The sequence below is a fragment of the Carcharodon carcharias genome, chromosome 9 (assembly GCF_017639515.1).
Source record: "Carcharodon carcharias isolate sCarCar2 chromosome 9, sCarCar2.pri, whole genome shotgun sequence".
Classification (NCBI taxonomy): domain Eukaryota; kingdom Metazoa; phylum Chordata; class Chondrichthyes; order Lamniformes; family Lamnidae; genus Carcharodon; species Carcharodon carcharias.
The window spans coordinates 29,959,995-29,979,763 of record NC_054475.1 but is presented as its reverse complement, the minus strand read 5'-3'; the positions used below and the strand labels follow the sequence as shown (position 1 = coordinate 29,979,763).

Sequence of the window (19,769 nt, the reverse complement as noted above, 5' to 3'; positions counted from 1 at the left end):
GTGCTTTTGATGGCTTCCCGATTAATGACAAATTCAGGTGTTTGGCTTACCACAGCTTTCTCGACTGTTGTCAATCGATTTGTGTTTTGGCTTCTGCAGAGTTGCCCTCTCTCTGGGGTCCCTTATAATTTTCTGTCCATAGCCATTTTTCTTGCATGTACTCCTTTTGTATTGCCGCTTTAAGAGCAGTCACTGATTTTTATATCAACTCCGCCTCTGCAGCTGTCAGCTTTTCTGTGCTGTGTTTCACGCTCTTTTTGAGTTTTGGCGGGCACGTTCACGATTCTGCAGGGTTTTTTTTCTTTTCTCCTTTTTTCAAATTTAAAACTGCAGCATTGCTTTCTGCTCTGATTGCCGGCTATTTTACAACATGAGTACAGATTCCTTTTCCAATGTTTTGCTCACCCATCTTGTGGATTCTCACTCAGGGGTCTTACAATTTTGCTATTTTCATCTTCGTCACCAGTTTTGTGTCTTGAGTCTATGAGTTCATTAGTCAAGTAAGCGAACTGCATGTCTTCATATGCACTTGCCAGTTGATGCTCACTATCAATAATAGAGACCTCGATATAAGAACAAACTGATTTTTTATTGCAACAGAACACAGAGCACTAAATCCTTGTGTGCTCCCACAACCACCTCCAACTCTAGACTTACAGTTAACCAGTAGCCCGCACTGTACATTGACTGGTCAGTACTGTCACATGGTTAGCCCACTTGCATTCTCTTCAAGGTACATTATACTCTATTTTACCACAAAATCCTTATTGCACAAGTGAAATGTTCATACAGCCTCACTTGAAGTCTCTACGACTTGTCACAGGACTCTTAATGACACACAACCTTTTCCTACAGATCAGCAGCTTTTTTTTCTCCCTTCTTTTGTTCACATCTCAAAGCCAGAAAGAGCAAACAGAAAAACTGTGCTTCTTGGTTCTGCTAAGGAGAAGATGCGCTTGGTCGTTATTACAGTTATGATCCCAGCTGATGCTATTACTGGGCAAGTCAGATCCCAAAATGGAACTAGGTTTGATCAACCATATTTTTTTTAAGCTGTGGAGGGTATTTACTGAAAAACATTCACAGGAGTCTACTGTTGGCTTTTTCACAAAAAGGTTAAACATTTATTAAAGAAGAAACATTAACTATATTACATCAGACAACAAAAAGGCTGTAAAGATTTCAACACAGACACAAGGGAAAAAATTATTCAAACTCACACTCTCTCTTTTATCCCAGCAATACCCTTCCTGACCCAACACTCCAGGGAAGAGGTACTGCGGTTTCCACACCATGGCCAAGGATGGTTCAGTTGCAAAGAGGCTTATTTTCCAGCAGACTTCTGAACATTCACTAGAAGTCCTTACAAAATTTGTATCTCCCTTGAGATATCCAGAAAACTCACTCTAAATTTACTATTACTTTAGCTTTAGAGCAATACATGAGTTCCTTAAACTCATTTCCTCAGCAGTCTGACTAGAGAGAATCTCAGACCTTTCCTGTCTTCACGCTGTGGTATACACATACCAACTGCCTGTCTCTCCATGTCACTCTCTGATCCCCTGTTGCTAGGCAACAGCAGTTTTTTTTCCAACTTTTTGTGTTTCTTTTAACTTCCTTAAATTACTAACCCATCTCTTCACTTCCAGAGTCATAAAACCTCATTAAAAATACTGTGTATGAACAGGGCCTGGAAACTTCCAGGCTCCATCTCAAAAAAGCTCTAAAATGAAACCAAACCAAGGTTTCACCTTCCTTAACACACAAATAAAAAAAGTATAAATTAAAGTTAAAGCAATATCTTGTTCCCAACAGCAACAAATACAAATATAATGTACTTAAAACTATATCTAGTTCCTAACATTATGGAACTATTTCCTGAGTTTTATAAGCTATATTACTCCACTAAATGCAAGGGCAAAGATTTTTATATTCCTTTAAGACAGAGAGTAAGAGGACAAGGAAATTGAGTTAATTTAATATATGCAAGTAGGATGAAACATGATTAAGTAATGCTGTAAAGATTCCGGCTGATACATCATCCGGACACGGTGCTGCCAGCTGCAGGCTGGCACAACAGAGTATATTGTACAGCTGCAGCATGCCACACATCATGGTCAGAATTATCTCCTCCCATCAGGCAGGGCTCGTGGCGGACGGAAGCAGAGAATACGAGGGGAGGTAAATAATCCCGATGATGAGAAATGAAGGCAGGGCCTTGTGGTATTGACTGTCATGGAGGGCTGTCATTTCCTGCCGAAGGTCGTCTGCAAGGTCGCCGGCAACCAGATTAGCATATCATTAATGGTATTCAAATAAGCAGCTGACCGGAACGTTCCCCAACACCCAACTCCATCCTCCCAGCATATCCTCCACCGGTCCGATTCACAAGCAAACCAATGTGGCATTCATTTGGCTACAGCAGCATTTACCTGAAAGACCATGGCCTGGATCGCTGGAGGACCACATGAAGGTAAGGTGCACAACGACCTGCAAGAGTGGGGGGAGGTGAGGTTTATTGGAAGACAAAGCAGGAGGGTCAGAAGTGGGGGGGGGGGGGAAATCAGTGAGCACTGAAGGGGGATGAGGGGGGTGTCAGTGCTATCAATGCTGGAATCTTGGGGGGTAAACCAAGGGTACTGGTGATAGGAGGGCACGATAACTATGAGAGGGAGCAATGGGATGCAGTAGGGCGGGAGGATGAAGGTCCACCTGTAGTGGGTGTAGATCTCATCTGGGTTGTTGGTGTGGACAAGTTTAACACAGATCTTGGGAGCAAGCAGGATCAGGGTGGGCATGAGGGCAGTGACAAGGGTGGGCTCATCGGGGCAGGAGGCATTTGAAGGGTGATGGTGATGGGCTGCTCTAGGGTGGGGGGCGGGGGGGGGAGTTCACGGGTGACAGATGAGAAGGTGAAGGTATCAAGGGGGGAGGGGGCGGTTGATGGTGAATGAGAGGGGGTTGGGTTATTGGAGGAGGGTAGAAGTTGTTGGAGACAGTCTGGAATGTGACGCGAAGGCAGATCAGGGTGTCAACACCTTTGATTTCCAACAGAAAAAATGCTAGGTGGGAGGAGGGTCATCGGCTGGGCAGAGCTGAAGGCCAGCTCAACTGGACAACTGAAGGTGAACCCTGAATCTATCCTGACAAAGCAAGGGTCTGCACAGACTCCAAAGAGCAGTGCAGGGAAGGAAACAGTGTGACTTCTCACACATGGCTCGCAACAGCCTTGCCAAAGAGCAAAGCCTCCATGCACAGGAATAATTCAGAGGGACATAGTCTTGGCTTTCCCCAACCCCGGAAGGTGGGGGGAGTGCGCACAGACAATATCACAAGCAGCAGCAAGAAAAACCCAAGAGACCTCTGTGAAGTGCAGCAATTAATATATTTAGAAAGGTTCAATAACTATTTACAATGATTGTACACCCGTGCCACCAGTTTAAACTTAATACTTCTAAATTTTTCTTACCCTACCACTACATCTGGGTGCTTCCCTGACTTCCGCAACAGAGGTGGATGCAGCCTGCTGACTACTATGCTCTCTTGACTGTGATGACTTTGGCCAGCATCCTCTGGAGGGCCGAGGTCTGGAGGGCCCCAGCCTTCTTTGGGTTTCCTGCTCTGGGGCAGGTACACCTTCAGCGGTCTCGGAGCTGGAGATGATGGGATCACAGGCAGAAGGGACTCGGAACACACGGGCATCCTTGGAATGTCCTGGATAGAAGTCCCAAGGATGTCTGCCTGGCAGGCCTCCTCCCTTTGAGTATCCAAGGAGCACTTCCCTGACTCGAGGGGAAGGAGCACCTGGAAGGAGATCGAGGTGCCCGATACCTCTCGCATAGCCACTGCAAAAGCTCACCCATGGCTACAGTGGAGTGCAGAAACCGAACGTTCTGCTGGACCCGAGTCTCGATGACTTCTGCCAACCTCCCCATAGAGGCCTGGATGTGCTCACATCGAAGTCGGAGTGGCTACATCAGAGAGCATGCAGATGCATTCCTCCACCTCGTATACCACTCTACTGAAGACCTCTAACACTGCTGCCTGATGTTCCCCTGCGTCTCGCTGACACTCCAGCATCTTCTCCATGACTGCTCTCAGAGGCTCATTATCTGACTCTGGCTTAGGTTGGACCTCTGAGTGCCAGAGACCTTGGCTATCATCACTTCCTCCTCAGGTGGACACATGTCTGTGAGGTGATCACCAGAGAGTGTGAGCCCGAGCCTAAACTAGATCTGAGCCACTGAGGTGTGTATCTCTGGGCTGGTGGAGGATGCAGGTGAATGTTCTGACCATTCTACAGGTGAAAAGTAGTCCTTGAACTCTTCCGAGGTCTCCTGGGACCTGAGGCTGAGTTCAGGTATGGGGGCTGGCCTCCCCACCTTCCTACTGGAACCTGGAACGGAGAGAATAGAGAATGAGTGACTGCCTAGGCTGCCTCTTACATTGCACATGTATTCCAATTTACAGAGATTAAACATGCTTCCTCACTGGATGCTTGGGGGAGGCCAGCCTTGCCGTCAGCACATGCACAGTAACGGTCTTCCCCTGCCATCTTGGCAGCCCACTGCTCATATCGAGAGAGGGGTCAGTTGTCAGGCATGCCCCTCCCAACTTCTCCCACCCATGCCTGTTGTGCGCTGTCTTCTCCAACGTAAAGAGAGAGAGAGATGGATTATGAGCGCTACTGATGCAGGAGCAGGTTGCATGCTGCTATTTCTGTTACTGAGAAATGAGCACGTGACTCCCCAAAATCTGTCCACCATCTGCAAGGCACAAGTGAGCGATTTGAGGAAATACTGTCCACTTATCTGAAGAAGTGTAGCTCCAATAGCACTCAGGAAGCTGGACACTATCCAGGACTACACAAGCCACATGATTGACACTGCATCCAGCACCTCAATAGTCAGTTGTTCCACCACTGACCCCTCGCCAGCTGTGTGTGCTATGTAAACAATGTACTGCTGCTAGCCCCAAAGGCTACTTCAGCAGCGCCTCCAGACCTGTGAGCTCCAGCAGCTAGAAGGACAAGGGCAGCAGAGGCATGACATCAACAGCATCTGCAAGTTACCCCCTACTCCAGCCTCCCCCACTCCACCCACCAAATGGCTGTGCCTTCAGTGTAGCTGGGTCAGCAACCCACAGTTGCCTCCCTACCAGCAGACCACATAGATTGCAGTGCGGCAATGAAGCAGCAGCCCAACACCTCAAGGATTTTTAGGGATGGGCAATCCAGATGCTGGCCTAGCCACTGATGCCCACGTCCCATTACAGGTTCAGAAAATGGTGAGGCAAGTGTAGAGGGTAGAGGGTTCACTTACCCTGATGGCGCGGATTAAGTTAATCATACGTTTCCTGCACTGCAGGGGCGTCTTCCTCTGCACTGCTGTAGCACTGACTACTCTGGCGACCTCCTTCCAGGCCACTGTAGTGAGTCGGATGGGCCTCCTGCTCCCATCTCTGGCAAAGATGCATCCCTCCTGTCCTCCACGGCCTGGATGAATGTCTCCAAGGGGGCATCACTGAACTGTGAGGCTGGTGCTTGCTGCTTTCTGGAAGCCATGTCCTGGGCTCCTGGCGCAATGAATGAATAGCTGTCCAGGTGCCTTTTAAATATGACGCCTGAATATGATGGCGGGGCACATGACTTCCTGCCCGCTCTGTCATGCAATGCAGTGTAATCCTCCCAGCTGCATAATTAATTAGGTGGGCCAAAAGACCTCCATCACAGCACTAACGCATTAACTCCCCTCACCACAGTACTAAATCACCCAAGAATTCCTCAAAATTCTCTCCACAGCTCTAAACCCCCAGAAAGACCCTCACCACACGTGTCAACCCCCCCCACCCCCCCCCCCGCCTCAACAAAAACCTTACCACAGCAGTAAATCTCACAAAAATGCTTCTCATCAGAGCAAAATCCTCTAAAATAATGACCCCCTCCATGAAACCAGATATCCCCATACACAGCGCTAAAACCAAGCCAGAAAACATGCGGCCTCTGTTAATCAGTGAGGCCTACCCCAGGCAGAGGAGGCCTCAGAGCAACCCTGAAAGCACAATAAAGAGCTGATTTCTCATTCTCTTCCCCGCTTTACTTCTTAATTTTTAAAAAAACTCATTTTAGTTATCTTATGCAGGATAATGAAATGAGTCAACAACATGAAAAGGACCTCTTCTCCTATTTCACACAATAATTTAAACACTAATTGTCGCATTAAAACTGCTATTTGAAGCAATTCATAGCATAGGCCTGGTGCCATCACTATAGGCTACCATTTTTTTAAAATTCAGCATTCAGAATCATGCTCTATAATGAATTTTCCTTTAAAACCTTATTTACTCTCAAATTACTGAATGCTTTAATATATTTAATAATTTATCATGCTTAACAGGTAAAAGAATTTGATCAAATGAGTTGAATACTGACTAAACAGTCATTGAAACGGAATTAGATCCGAGAAGAGAAACATTCCAGGGACACTTCCTTCCACCCTCAGGCTTTAAGCCATATGCACAAGCCTGCCAGGTTTCCGAGGATGATCTTCCAGCAATGTAATCAGCAGCTAGTCATCCATAAGAGGCAGTAGCTGCAGCGCACCTTCTCCCCACACCATTCAGAACGGAATCAGGATCCCAGCTCCCAACCAACAGGCCAGATGTAGAAGCCATGTCCTAGGCTCAAAGATGTGTGTGTGTTGATGTGGGGAGGGGTGGGGCATGGATGACATATGATGCCCCTTTCACACACTGGGCATCTCATTCTTCACAGTCCAATTCATAGCCACCCCGAGGGATTAAGTCTAATAAACTGCTTCATATTATTATTCTTGTAAAAATCTTTACTGGTGTAATTTGTTACTCTTGATGATGTTGTTGTTACTGCTATTAAACAATTCTAAGAAGTTTTTCAAAGTATCAAAAAGATACAACTTTTTTTGTTCATTCCATGCCAGCATTTATTGTCCATCCCTAATTATCCTTGAGAAGGTAGCTGTGAGCTGCCTTCTTGAACCAATGCAATCCATGTGCTGTAGATACACCGACAGTGCTGATAGGGAGGGAGTTCCAGGATTTTGACCCAGCAACAGTGAAAGAAGTCGAGCTTCTTGAGTGTCGCTTGGAGCTGCACTCATTCAGGGAAGTGGACAGCATTCCATCACACTTTTGATTTCTGCCTTGTAAAATGGTGGACAGGCTCTGGCGAGTCAGGGGGCGAGTTACTTGCCACAGGATTCTTCGCCTCTGGCCTGCTCTGTAGCCACAGTATTTATATAATTAGTCCAGTTCAGTTTCTGGTCAATGGTAACCCCCAGGATGTTGATTGTGAGGAAATCAGTGATGGTAATGCCAATGAATGTCAAGGGGCAATGGTTGAATTCTCTCTTGTTGGAGATTGCCATTGCCTGGCACTTGTGTGGCACAAATATTACTTACCACTTGTCAGCCCAAGCCTGATATTGTGCAGATCTTGCTGCATTTGGACATGGACTGCTTCAGTGTCTGAGGAGTTAATGGTGCTGAACGTTGTTCAATCATCAGCGAACATTCCTACTTCTGACCTTATGATGGAAGGAGCAGCTGAAGATGGTTGGGGCGAGGACACTACCCTGAGGAACTCCTGCAGTGATATCCTGGGGCTGAGATGATTAACTTCCAACAACCACAATCATCTTCCTTTGTGCTGGATATGACTGCAAACAGTGGAGAGTTTTCCCTGATTCTCATTGACTCCAGTTTTGCTTGGGCTCCTTGATGCCACGCTCGGTCAAATGCTGTCTTGATGTCAAGGGCACTTAGTCACTCTCACCTCACCTCTGGCGTTCAGCTCTTTTGTTCATGTTTGAACCAAGGCTGTAATGATACTGGCAGAACCAAAGCATCAGCGAACAGATTATGTCTAAGCAAGTGCCGCTTGATAGCACTGTTGATGACCCCTTTTATCACTTTACTGATAATGGAATGTAGACAGATGGGGCGATAATTGGCTACATTGGATTTTTCATGCTTTTTGTGGACGGAACATACCTGGACAATTTTCCACATAGCCGGGTAGATGCCAGTGTTGTAGCTGTACTGGAACAACTTGGCTTGGGGCACGGCAAGTTCTGGAGCACAAGCCTTCAGTACTATTGCCAGAATACTGTCAGGGCCTATTGCCTTTGCAGTATCCAATTCCTTCAGCCGTTTCTTGATATCACATGGAGTAGATCGATTTGGCTAAAGACTGGCATCTGTTATGCTGGGGACCTCCGGAGGACGCCTAGAAAGATCATCCACTTGGCACTTCTGGCTGAAAATTCTTGCAAATGCTTCCGCCTTATCTTTTGCACTGATGTCCTGGGCTCCCCCATCATTAAGGATGGGACTATTTGTGAAGCCTTCTCCAGGGAGTTGTTTAACTGTTAGCACCATTCATGGCCGGATGTGGCAGGACTGCAGAGCTTAGATCTGATCACTTGGCTCTGTCTTCTGCAAGCTGCTTCCACTGTTTGGTAAGTTGTTGCGTCATCAGGTTGACACCTCATTTTCAGGTATGCCTGGCGCTGCTCCTGGCATGCCCTCCTGCAGTCTTCATTGAACCAAGGTTGATCCCCTGGCTTGGTGGTAATGGTAGAGTGGGGGTTATGTTGGGACATGAGGTTAAATATCGTGGTTGAGAACAATTTTGCTGCTGCTGATGGCCCACAGAGCCTCATGGATGCCCAGTTGTGAGTTGCTATATCTGTATAAAATCTATCCCATTTAGCACTGTGATAGTGCCGCACAACATGATGGAGTATCCCCAATGTGGTGACGGGACTTTGCCTCCACAAGGACTGTGTGGTGGTCATTCCTACTGATGCTGTCATGGACAGGTGCATCTGTGGCAGGCAGATTGGCGAGGATGAGATCAAGTATGTTTTTCCATCTCGTTGGTTCCCTCACCACCAGCTGCTGGGCTGGGTCTGTGGCAATGCTCTTTAGGATGCGGCCAGCTCAGTCAGTTGTGATGCTACATTGAAGTCCCCCACCCACAGTACATTCTGCACCTTTGCCACCTTCAGTGCTTCCTCCAAGTGGTGTTCAACATGAAAGAATACTGATTCATCAGCTGGAGGGGTGGGCAGTACGTGGTATTCAGCAGGAGGTTTCCCTGCCCATGTTTGACCTGAAGCCATGCGACTTCACAGGATCCAGAGTAAATTTTGAGGACTCCCAGCGCAACTCCCTCCTGACTGTATACTACTGTGCCAGTGGGACAGGAAATGCCCAGGGATGGTGATGGTGGTGTCTGGAACATTATCTGTAAGGTATGATTCCGTGAGTAAGACTGTCAGGCTGCTGCTTGACTAGTCTGTGAGACAGGTCTCCCAATTTTGGCACTAACCCCTGGTTAGTAAGGAGGACTTTGCAGGGTCAACAGGGCTGAGTTTGCCGTTGTCATTTCCAGTGCCCAGTGGTCTGTCCAGTTTTATTCCTTATAGACTGCGTAGCAATTTGATACAACCGAGTGGCTTGCCGGGCCATTTCAGAGGGCATTTAAGAGTCAAGCATATTGTCTTCCTCGGAGGGCCACGATCCATGCCCAGTGATAATCCCAGTTGGCATCTTCCAGATCCACTGTACCATGTCTGTAGGTTAAAGGTCAATTCTTCCTGCAGAGCAATGTTGTGCCTTGAGTAGCAGACCACCACAATCTACAGCACTTTGCCGGCAGAATGCTCACAATTTCCAAGCACCAGAAGCATAATTTCAGCACCCCCATTCATGGGAATGACCTGTTCCCTCATGCAGCAAAGGGATGGACACCATGTGCCACAAAAGATGAAATACTTGTAATGCCCCTAAACAGGAATGAATGCCCTTCATTGAATGTGATAGCCTGCAATGCCCAACTGTGCATCACACATGTTAATGGAAGCATTGGGGAAGTCTATCAACAATGGGTTGTGTCTTATAGCTTATATAACACATTCAACTATCTACTTTGTCAAACTTAGATTTACATGTTTTTTTAAATATGGAAGATATACAGCACATTGAGGAGGTCCTATTTCTAAACTCTTCCAAGATTTTCCTCGAACATTGTATCCTATCACAGTAAAATTTAACTTCTACTGAAGGTAAGATTAAAGTAAAATAAGCTACACAGAGGCGCTTCTCTCCCACTAGCAGCACTGACATTTCAGTCCTATATTATAGACTTGTGCCCTCTAATTAGAATCAACAGGTAATTCTCCATATCAGGAACCTTGAGCAAGATGATCAATGTATCACACCTTTTCTTGGATATGCAAAATTCCTATTGCTTAAATAAAGTAGCTTTCTTTTTTTTACATTGCTTTCTTAAAAGATTAAATCAAAAAGGAGGTTCCTCATACTGGTAGCCCATCAGATTACTCCCTGACCAATAATCACTCAGACAAAGATGATATCTACTTCATTCCCCTTTTATTGGTATATTGAAGGGTCAAAGTTTCCACTGAGACATGAGGAGGAATGAGGTCTTATTAGAGACTTGTCAGCGAAGGAGTGCACAGCAGTTCATTCAGTCTCCACCTGTAACAAATCAAAGGATATGCAATTATGAGTCCTACATGAGTCCACTGTACTCAATCAGTGGTAAACTCAATTCTTCCATGGATTACCTCAGATTCTTAGGAGTGAAATGAGAGGAGGGAAATGCACCAATAAATGTTTTTGCAATTAGTGTGTTGTTTGAGTGAAGACCGCTTGGACTGATGGGATTCCTCTCAGAATACAAGAATTGTGATCACTAAGAAATGCACATTAAATATGCTACTCATCTATGCGTCCCTTTCTGAAGGTAGTGAGATGATCCAAATACTGTATGATAAAGAAAAAGGAACTTGCTTACCACCTGCTGTCCTCAGTGCCTTACAACCAAAGGATTTCTTCTGAAATGGAGTTGATATTGCTACATAAGCAAACAAAGCAACCAATATGCACATAGAAAGGACCTAAAAACAGCAAAAAACTGATGACTGAGTGATCCAATTTTGGTCCCATTAGTTGAGGAGGGAATGTTGGCCAAGGCAAAGGGTAAACTATCTGCATTTCTTGCAATAATACCAGGGGATCCTTTACATCCACTTGAACAGGAGGACAGGATTTCAATTTAACATCTCATCTCATCTGGTGGTGGTAACTCCAACAATACAGTGCATTCTCAGCCTAGATGATATGGTCAAGTTCATAATGGGGCTCAAACACAAAACTTCAGACTCAGCAAGAGAGTCACTAACTGAGCCAAACTGGTACTTAAACATACTTTAAAAATCTTATGTCCCAGCTCAGATACCAATTCATACCAGGAATATCAGGCTTGCACATTAATTAACTTGGTCAGAAACATATTGCTCATCGTCAGTTATCCCATCCATTCTTGACATCAGGGGCTATTCAAAAATATTAGATTTTACACTTGAATTGTTTGTGGATACAAATGTCAAATCAATCACATTTAGAAAATGAAAATGAATGTGGAATATATAAATATAACATTACAAGAATAAAGCTCCATGAATAAATGCTTAAATCCAAAGTGCCATTTCGTACAAAAGTTAAACTGCAGCCTGAGTCCTTACAATCCCCTTTTAGGAGAACAGTGCATATGGCACAACTCTGAAGACAAAGGTTTCACCCTCTTATTTAATGCATGAATCATTACCCAAATTGAAACTCAAATGGTAATGGTAATGATACTGTAGAAAAAGCTTTCATTTTGAGATGGTTTCAGAGTTCGAAGCATAAGTAACTGTGAAGTTCCTAACCTTACATCTTCCAATATCCCAACATTTTTGTTTCTTAGTTTGATTAATTATCCTTAATTCAGGCTGCTTTCTTCTTGTGGATAACAACACCCGTGACAATTATAGCTATTACAAAAGTTTTAAGTATATACAGTGAACCCTGTAAATCAGGGACACTTGCATAAGGTGCCCTTTCAATCACAAGAATCATCATTTTTAAAATGGACATATACACAGTCAACTAGATGTGCCAAATATCCCAGGATTGGCTGTATCTCCTGCAACATTCCATCTTTTTTATGCCTTCATTTTAAATTATGCCTAGTTATGGAAATCTGCCAGCAGGACGTGATTTCAACTCATTTTCTGATGTTAGGTTTCCCAGTTCATTGCTCCCTCAATGGAAAGATCCCACACTGGCAATGCCCTGATCCTGGTTTCTGCTGCATTAGTAGCCTGCACTGGGGTAAGGTGGCTGATGGAAGACCTGAGAGATCCAGCCAAATTATGGAGATTGATGCCCTGCAGGCCCCTGCCCAGGATTCCCTCCCTCCACCTGCTGCAGTTACTACTGTTTGAAATGTTGTCGAGTGGCTCGGGCACTGTTAACAGTTTTACTGGTAGCCAATGTGCCAGTGAAGTGAGATGCAATCTTCAAATTGCAGCTTTACTTTTTTCCATTCTCTTCAGCCTCTCATAGGGTTTTTTTGTTGGGTTTTGAGTGCTCAGCTTGTGGTCTGACTGAAGTTTTCTTCCTGCATGGCTGTTTTCACAATCTGTACACATGTTCTTCACTGAATAGTTTTAAACTAGAAATACCTGATAACATTTGGCAGGAATGGAAAGGAATTTATTCTATCGCCTAAGTCAGATGGTGCTCCTTGACAGACTGGTTTAAAGAACTGCCCAGTGCAGTTCCTGGCTCTTGTAGAACGGGTGTTCTTTCGCCAGCATCAATAGCAGCAGAAGAATTAAACAATCACTGGGATATAGGTATGTAAGCATTCAGTCCAAGGGATACAGTGGTTACTCTGCTACATAGATGTTGGATAAAGAGATCTCTATTCCATAAAAGCCAGTTCTTTCACCAGCTGCCACCTCATGCTTACCTGCATGTCCCATGCTTTTAAGTAGCAAATAGACTTGGTGCCTTGAAGGCTGTCCATAGTTCATAACTTGTAAATGTTAATGGTTTCCAGGTGTTGCTTTTATCTAGTTCAGTGCAACTTATTTAGAACTGTCAATGTGCATCTGCTTTGTCTGCAGCTGTCTGTTTTTTTGGGGGTGTCCATCATGCACATGCGCATGCACACACAAGGCATGTGCTGCATTTGTTTATAAACACTTTATCGGCAACCTATCAACACATCAAGGAATAATATAAAATAGAGGGCTAACAACCTCTAACATTCTCCAATGATCAAGAACATAAATTTCCAATTATGCTCATAGAAGTATAAGCAGGTCCTTACCTGAAGACACTGACAGTTGTACTTCACTGTTCGATTTGACCACCTTGCCATTTCTTTTAACCTCATCGGTTGATTCAGACTGCTGCATCTTCTCTCCAGGAGATTCCTTCAATTTATTGTGGTTCTGAATGACCTGAGCGGCTGTTGCCATTGCAACCTTTGAATTAAGGCTTTGGGAAGCAAAAGACGTGAACTCCTCTTCTTCATCATCCCCAATATCCCAAGCATCACTGGTACTTTTTGCAAACTCATGGAAACTTGAGGCTCTCTTTGATTTTGACTGTGCATACATCTTAGAACCTTCTTTAAGTAAGCTGCAAGAAGAAACCGACACAAATCGACTTAGTATTGGAACACCATCCCACAATTGATTGCGACTTGTTTGTCCATAAATTTAAGTAAAAATGGCAGTTCTATATTTTTAATATTATCTGCAAAAAAATAAAATTAGTATTAAGTGGTCATAAACTGATTTACCTGAATCACTGCACATTTTTTTTAAAAAAACAATTATATCATAGCAATAATTGAGTTCAGAAAACAAATTATTAGAATTAACATCCAAACAGGAAATAGAGCTATTTGCGAAAGGGAATTGCATCTTCAGTCATCCATATAAAATGTGCAGCACAATAACAATAACTATTAATTGACTAAATTTTGTATTAGACATAAAAACTTCCTACACTCCAGCATAAATGACAATTGCCTCAAGCAAGTATCAAGCACAGGAACAATTTATTGTAGTCCAACTCAGAATGAGTATCAAGCTTCCTATACTTGGAACATATTGCTCCAGGGGGTTAGTAGATCAGAACAAATTTATTTTGACAATGCAGACAGTAAGTCATTTTACTGGAAATGTTTTATAACCTTCACGGCAGCATGCAAAGTCTGATTTTAAGGTGCAATCTTACATGTATGATCTAATATAATTCTTGAATGCTGTAATTGTGAGCTAATTACATATTATCTGGTTCATTCACTGTATAAAACTTGTATCCAAACAGTAAATCATATGCACTCTTCGTTAAAAAGTGTAGGAAGAACAAGTTGATTTTCGTAGAATTTAATTCAACCTTAGTTCAAGGTTTACAAAGCACCATTAAATGGACTATTAATTGGGAAAAGCTTTGAGTTAATCAGTTATGTGTGTCACATTCATTTTAAATCAAGGGTACAAAGTTCACCTAAAGTGATAATTTTCATATGTATTGTGCTTCTGGAAGACAATAACAATCACAGTAACAAAATCACCTGTTATTTTCATTCTCCACCATGCTCCTACCCTGATCTATTATAGGACTTCTGTAGTGTTCCAATGAAGTTCAACACAAGCTCGAGGAAAAGTACCTCATCTTTTGACGAGGCACTTTACGACCTACCAGACAATTTCAAATTATAACCTCTGCTGCGATTTTGCAGGTTTTGATTTTAAGGTCTTTGATTTCAGGAAGCGACTGTTCATTATTCTGCCATGCACACCTTTAGGCATCTTTTGTATCTTTATTTGCCCCATAACCACGCCCTTTGGCTTTGCACACCAAGGCTTTCTCGCAGCCTATTTTATTGAACCCTATCAGAATATACTTCTATTCCTTTCTGCTTGAATGCAGATATGCTATTTGCCTCAACTACTTCATGTGGGAGATATTCAAAATCATAAAATCTTTTGCCTGCGGAGTTCCTAACAATATCCTGACTGCACGACTGTATTGAGGAGCCGGTTTGACCTGGTTCTCCACGAGTTTAGCACCCAAGCATCCCTTGCCACCTTCTGGGGGTGAGTAAAATTCAGCCCTACAGTATAGTGACAAGCCATAGCCCAACTGGTCTATGCTGGTATTTATGCTGTACATGAATCTCCTTCCACCCTACTTTATCTAATACTGTCAGGATATACTTCTATTCCTTTCTCCTTAAATACTGCTATTCAATTTGCCTCAATTACTTTGTGTGGGAGATATTCAAAAGTATAAAACTTTTTGCCTGTTGAGTTCTGAACAACTATCTTCTGTCTTCCCACCCTATCACAGACCTTTCCACCCCTCCCCCTTTCAACTACTACATTTCTAACGTTTCCCAGTTCTGATGAAAGGTCATCGACCTGAAATGTTAACTGTTTCATGCTCCACAGATGCTGCCTGACCTGCTGTGTATTTCCAGCATCTTCTGTTTTTATAACAATATAATCAACGTTTATTCTGGTGACTAGCAAGTGAAGCATTCAATGTACGCATACCCTATGTTGCATCTTCAACCTGTGCAGACCTCCCTCTTGCATCTCAAATGCAACTTTGCAACACAACTGTACGTGTACAATAGGTATCTGTGTTTTTCCAGTATGGTGGGCTTCAGATATAGCATGGTATCAAAAGGCTCAATATTATAGACACATTCATACATTATATATGTGTATTGAGGTAGGCATATTGTATAGAAAGAGTATAGAAATTGTATATATGGAGAGAGAGGTGTATGGACAGAGAGACACACACACACACCCCCCCCCGCCCCACCCCCCTGGATCTGCTTCACAGGTTCTACTGCCACAATCCCATAAGGAATAAAGTTAAGTGTAAGGCAATACATCTTTTGTTTAAATTGCAGTAGACAGTCGTGCTGATTTCCTTGCAGGAGCAACCATTGAGAAAATGAAAAGTGGCACAAGGATAAATTCTGAAAAGCATTACCACCCATACTTGTGGGCCATAGATCTCAGCTCCAGAATAAATAATGAAATCACATTCCAGAGACACAGGATTTTTGTTTTGTCATCAGTGGTCCAGTAAAGAATTCTCAATCGATTACACATAGCTAGGTGGTTCACAAAAAAAAATAAGATGGTCAATCTACCGACTTTAACTCATCAATTCCAGAAAGATTCCTATCAAAACAGCCAATTATTTCTTAAATAATTAGAGGATTTTACCCATCTCACTTTGAAGCCTAGTCCACGTGTTTATCATTGTTAAGTACAACTCCTGACTAACCCGATGCAGTGCGTCTAAAACAATTTCAAAGTCTAAGCACTGTGCCAAATTTCTTCATATCACTTACTTCCCTCCATTTTTAATGCCATCCTCAGCTTTTGGTCCAACCATTTTACCATTCTTTTAGTGGCAACTCCTTCCTACATTCACCCACTTCCTCCAAATCATATGCCGTCAACGTACACAAGCTCCATTTATCTTTCAGTATATTCTCTCAGTCGCTAAATTTGGATCATCTTGTGTCATCTTGACTTGGTTGATAGCATGCTCACCTCAGATCTCAGCAAATATGTGGGCCATCACTTCAGAGTAGCACAAAGGATGAGCCGATGTGTGAAAAATGCCACCTTTTAGCTGAGATGTTAAGGCCTCACCTTTCTCTCTATGGCATTATTGAAAAAAATACAAGGAGTTCCTCCTTTGTTTGGTCAACATCCATTTCCTCATTCAATGTCACAGAAAATCAGACAAAATGCTCTTTGTAACACTTTAAGGTGTGCACATTGCACTATCCATGCTCCAGAAGAAGAGACTACATTTCAAAAGTAATTCATTGGGTGTGAAGCATTTGAGTCATCTTGAAGACCTGGTAAAATCCAATACAAGTGGTTATTTCTCTTCCTTCCTCCATGTCCTTCAAGGAGGCAATGAAAACAATTTTTGATTCTTCAAAAGGGATAGCTTATTCAAGTTTATTTGAAGGCTAACATCAGCAAACACCTTTTTAAACTTTGAGACTCCCTCTTTCAACATTCTTGATTTCGGCCATGCTCACTGAGCTCAAAGGGAACGGTCATAATTACTCATTCACTACAGCTCCTTCTAAGAAGTCCCATTTCCTCTTTCATGGCAAGCAATTATTTAACTTTTAATATGCCATCAAAATTTGAATGCTGCTAAGATAAACCCCACATCTATCACATCTTTGAAAACAATACAAGAAAAAGCATGCCATCTGACAAGTGGTCTCTCAGTCATCTCTACTATCCATACCTCAGGCATGACCTTTGTTATTTTGTCATAGATTTTAATTAGGAAGATTGGAGGTATCATCCTCACCCGCCACATACTTTATATCATTACCAATGAGTCATTTCCTCCCTTTATCTCAAGCTGAACCAGGTTGTTCCCACTTCAGCATCCTATTCAGCCCCGAGCTGACCATCAGAGTCAATGCCCTCACACACAAACAAAAGCTAAATCCTTATATGCTGGCAACCGACCAAAAAACAGAAAAATGATGGAAAACACTCAACAGGTCAGGTGACATAAATGGAGAGAAACATAGTTCACATTATAGGTCAATGAGCTTTCAGATGAATGCTAGTGACCTGAAATATGAACTCTGTTTTTCTCTCTCCACAAATTTTGCTTGATTTGGTGAGTATTTCCAGCATTTTCCATTATTATTCTCTCACACAAAGTTGGCTTAATTCCACTTCCACTACAGTGCCTTCTTCTGCTCCAATCTTAGCCCAAGTCAGGGAAATTTTCATTCATGACATTAAACTTATTTCAATCTTCTCCTGTGTTTCACTCTTCAGAAATTCTAGAAAATTCTGCTGACTGGATCCCATGTCACACGAACCCTTGTCTTTGTTGGATTATATTGGATCCTGTCCCCACAATATCTCAGATTTAATTATCTGTGTGTTTAAACACTTCCAGTAGCCTCCCCTTCCCGGTCGCTGAAACTTTGTTCAACCTCTACAACAACCCCCCTAACTCTCCGTTCATCTGCCTGTGGTTAATTGTACATTCCCCCTCTGACTACCCACCATTTACGGCCATGCCTTCAGCTGCCTATGTTCCAAGCTCTGGAATTGTCTCCCTGAACTCCTCTGCTTCTCCACCTCAATCTCCTCCATGAAAACTTTCTCTGGTAGTTGCATCTTTGGTACTCTCCTTTAGCTCTGTGTCCATTTTTAATTACAGCTCTGAAATGCTTGGCAAAGTGTTTCTACGATATATATGCTTATAGATCCATGCAGCTATTATGTGAGCATTAAGGGCATTATTATTTCTCCCTATATTGTTCAATCTTACATAAACTAACACCACTGGTTCCCTTCCTGTCCCCTTTGTTACCCATTCTAACTTTTCCCTTGATGTGTAATGGCCAATACCTAGGCAGACACCAATATTCTATACATATTGCCTTTGTGACATTTCGTTCAATTTCACAAATCAAAAACAAAAATAGTGCAATTCATATAGTTGTGTATATGCAGTAATTTACAAGAAGGAACTACACAAAATTTATGGCTTAAATTTTATCAGCTGAAAGGGGGCCTAGACATTGCATTGAAAAGCAGATGCCGAGCACGCTGACAGCAGCGGAACCCACTTGGTAATTTTAAGACAGGCGGCCTCCTAATTGGCCACCCGTGGACCCAAAGGTCAGAATCTCCATGTCACCAGCCTGATCACAGCTCCAAAACATCAGCAACACTACCAGAGGTGGTCGCTGCTGAGGAATACAGGAAACATCGGGATCATGGACAGGTAATGAGGGAGAAAAAAATTAAAACACCCAAGAGTCAAGTGGGAAACTCCTCAGGGGAGGTTGTTGGGGCAGCAGGTGCTGCCTTCCCTGCCCGCAGACCATCTTTAACACATGAAACTTTCACCCACTCCAGGCTGTAGCTGGGAGACCACTTCCATTTAGCTGGCAGCCTACCCAAAAGAAAGCCACCCCACCTCTGGGAGAGGCGGTGACATAGTGGTATTGTCACTGACTAATATTTCAGAGACCCAGGGTAATGATCTGGGGAACTGGGTTCAAATCCCACCACTGCAGATGGCAAAATTCGAACTGAATGAAAACCTGGAATTAAAAGTCTGATGACGATCATGAAACTATTATTGATTGTCATAAAAACCCATCTGGTTCACTGATGTCCTTTAGGGAAGGGAATCTGCTGTCCTTACCTGGTCTGGCCTACATGTGACTCCAGCAGCAATGTGATTGGCTCTTAAATGCCCTCTGAACAAGGGCAATTAGGGATGGGCAATAAACGTCAGCCACACCCACATCCCATGAACGAATAAAAAAAATGCCGATGGCATGGTAAAATGGCCCTTAATAGGGCCTTTGAATATGGAGATCGCCTGTCCACTTCTGGTGCTGCTGCTGGTAAAGTACCTCAACAGTGGCACTGCACTGGGGAGCCGATCCGGCCAGACTCTGTGATTTTAGTTCCCAAGCTTCCCTTCCCATCTCCTAGGGATCAGTAAAATTCAGCCCCACAGTACAGGAACAAGCCACTTAGCCCAATTGGTCTACACTAGTACATGAGTTGCCTTCCATCCTACTTTATCTAACACTATCAGGATATACTACTATTCCTTTCTCCTTAATTGCAGCTATGCTATTTGCCTCAAGTACTTCATGTGAGAGATGTTAAATGGAAAACGGCTGCAGAATTCCGAGGTGCAGAAGGATCTAGGTGTTCTAGTGCATGAATCACAAAGTGTTAGTATGAAGGAACAGCAAGTAATTAAGAAGGCAAGTAATTAAGAAGGGAATTAAGAAATGCTATCCTTTA

General features: G+C 43.3%; 1 protein-coding gene across 4 annotated transcripts in view; it reads right to left on the bottom strand.

Annotated features, from left to right (window-relative positions):
- tbc1d22b (TBC1 domain family, member 22B) overlaps positions 1-19,769 on the bottom strand; it is a 355,700-nt gene that overhangs the window by 292,291 nt on the left and 43,640 nt on the right. For all 4 annotated transcript variants that reach the window (XM_041195481.1, XM_041195479.1, XM_041195482.1 and 1 more), the window contains one exon: positions 13,229-13,542. In XM_041195481.1, coding sequence (XP_041051415.1) covers positions 13,229-13,542 — 314 coding nt within the window. The remainder of the gene's footprint in view (positions 1-13,228; positions 13,543-19,769) is intronic.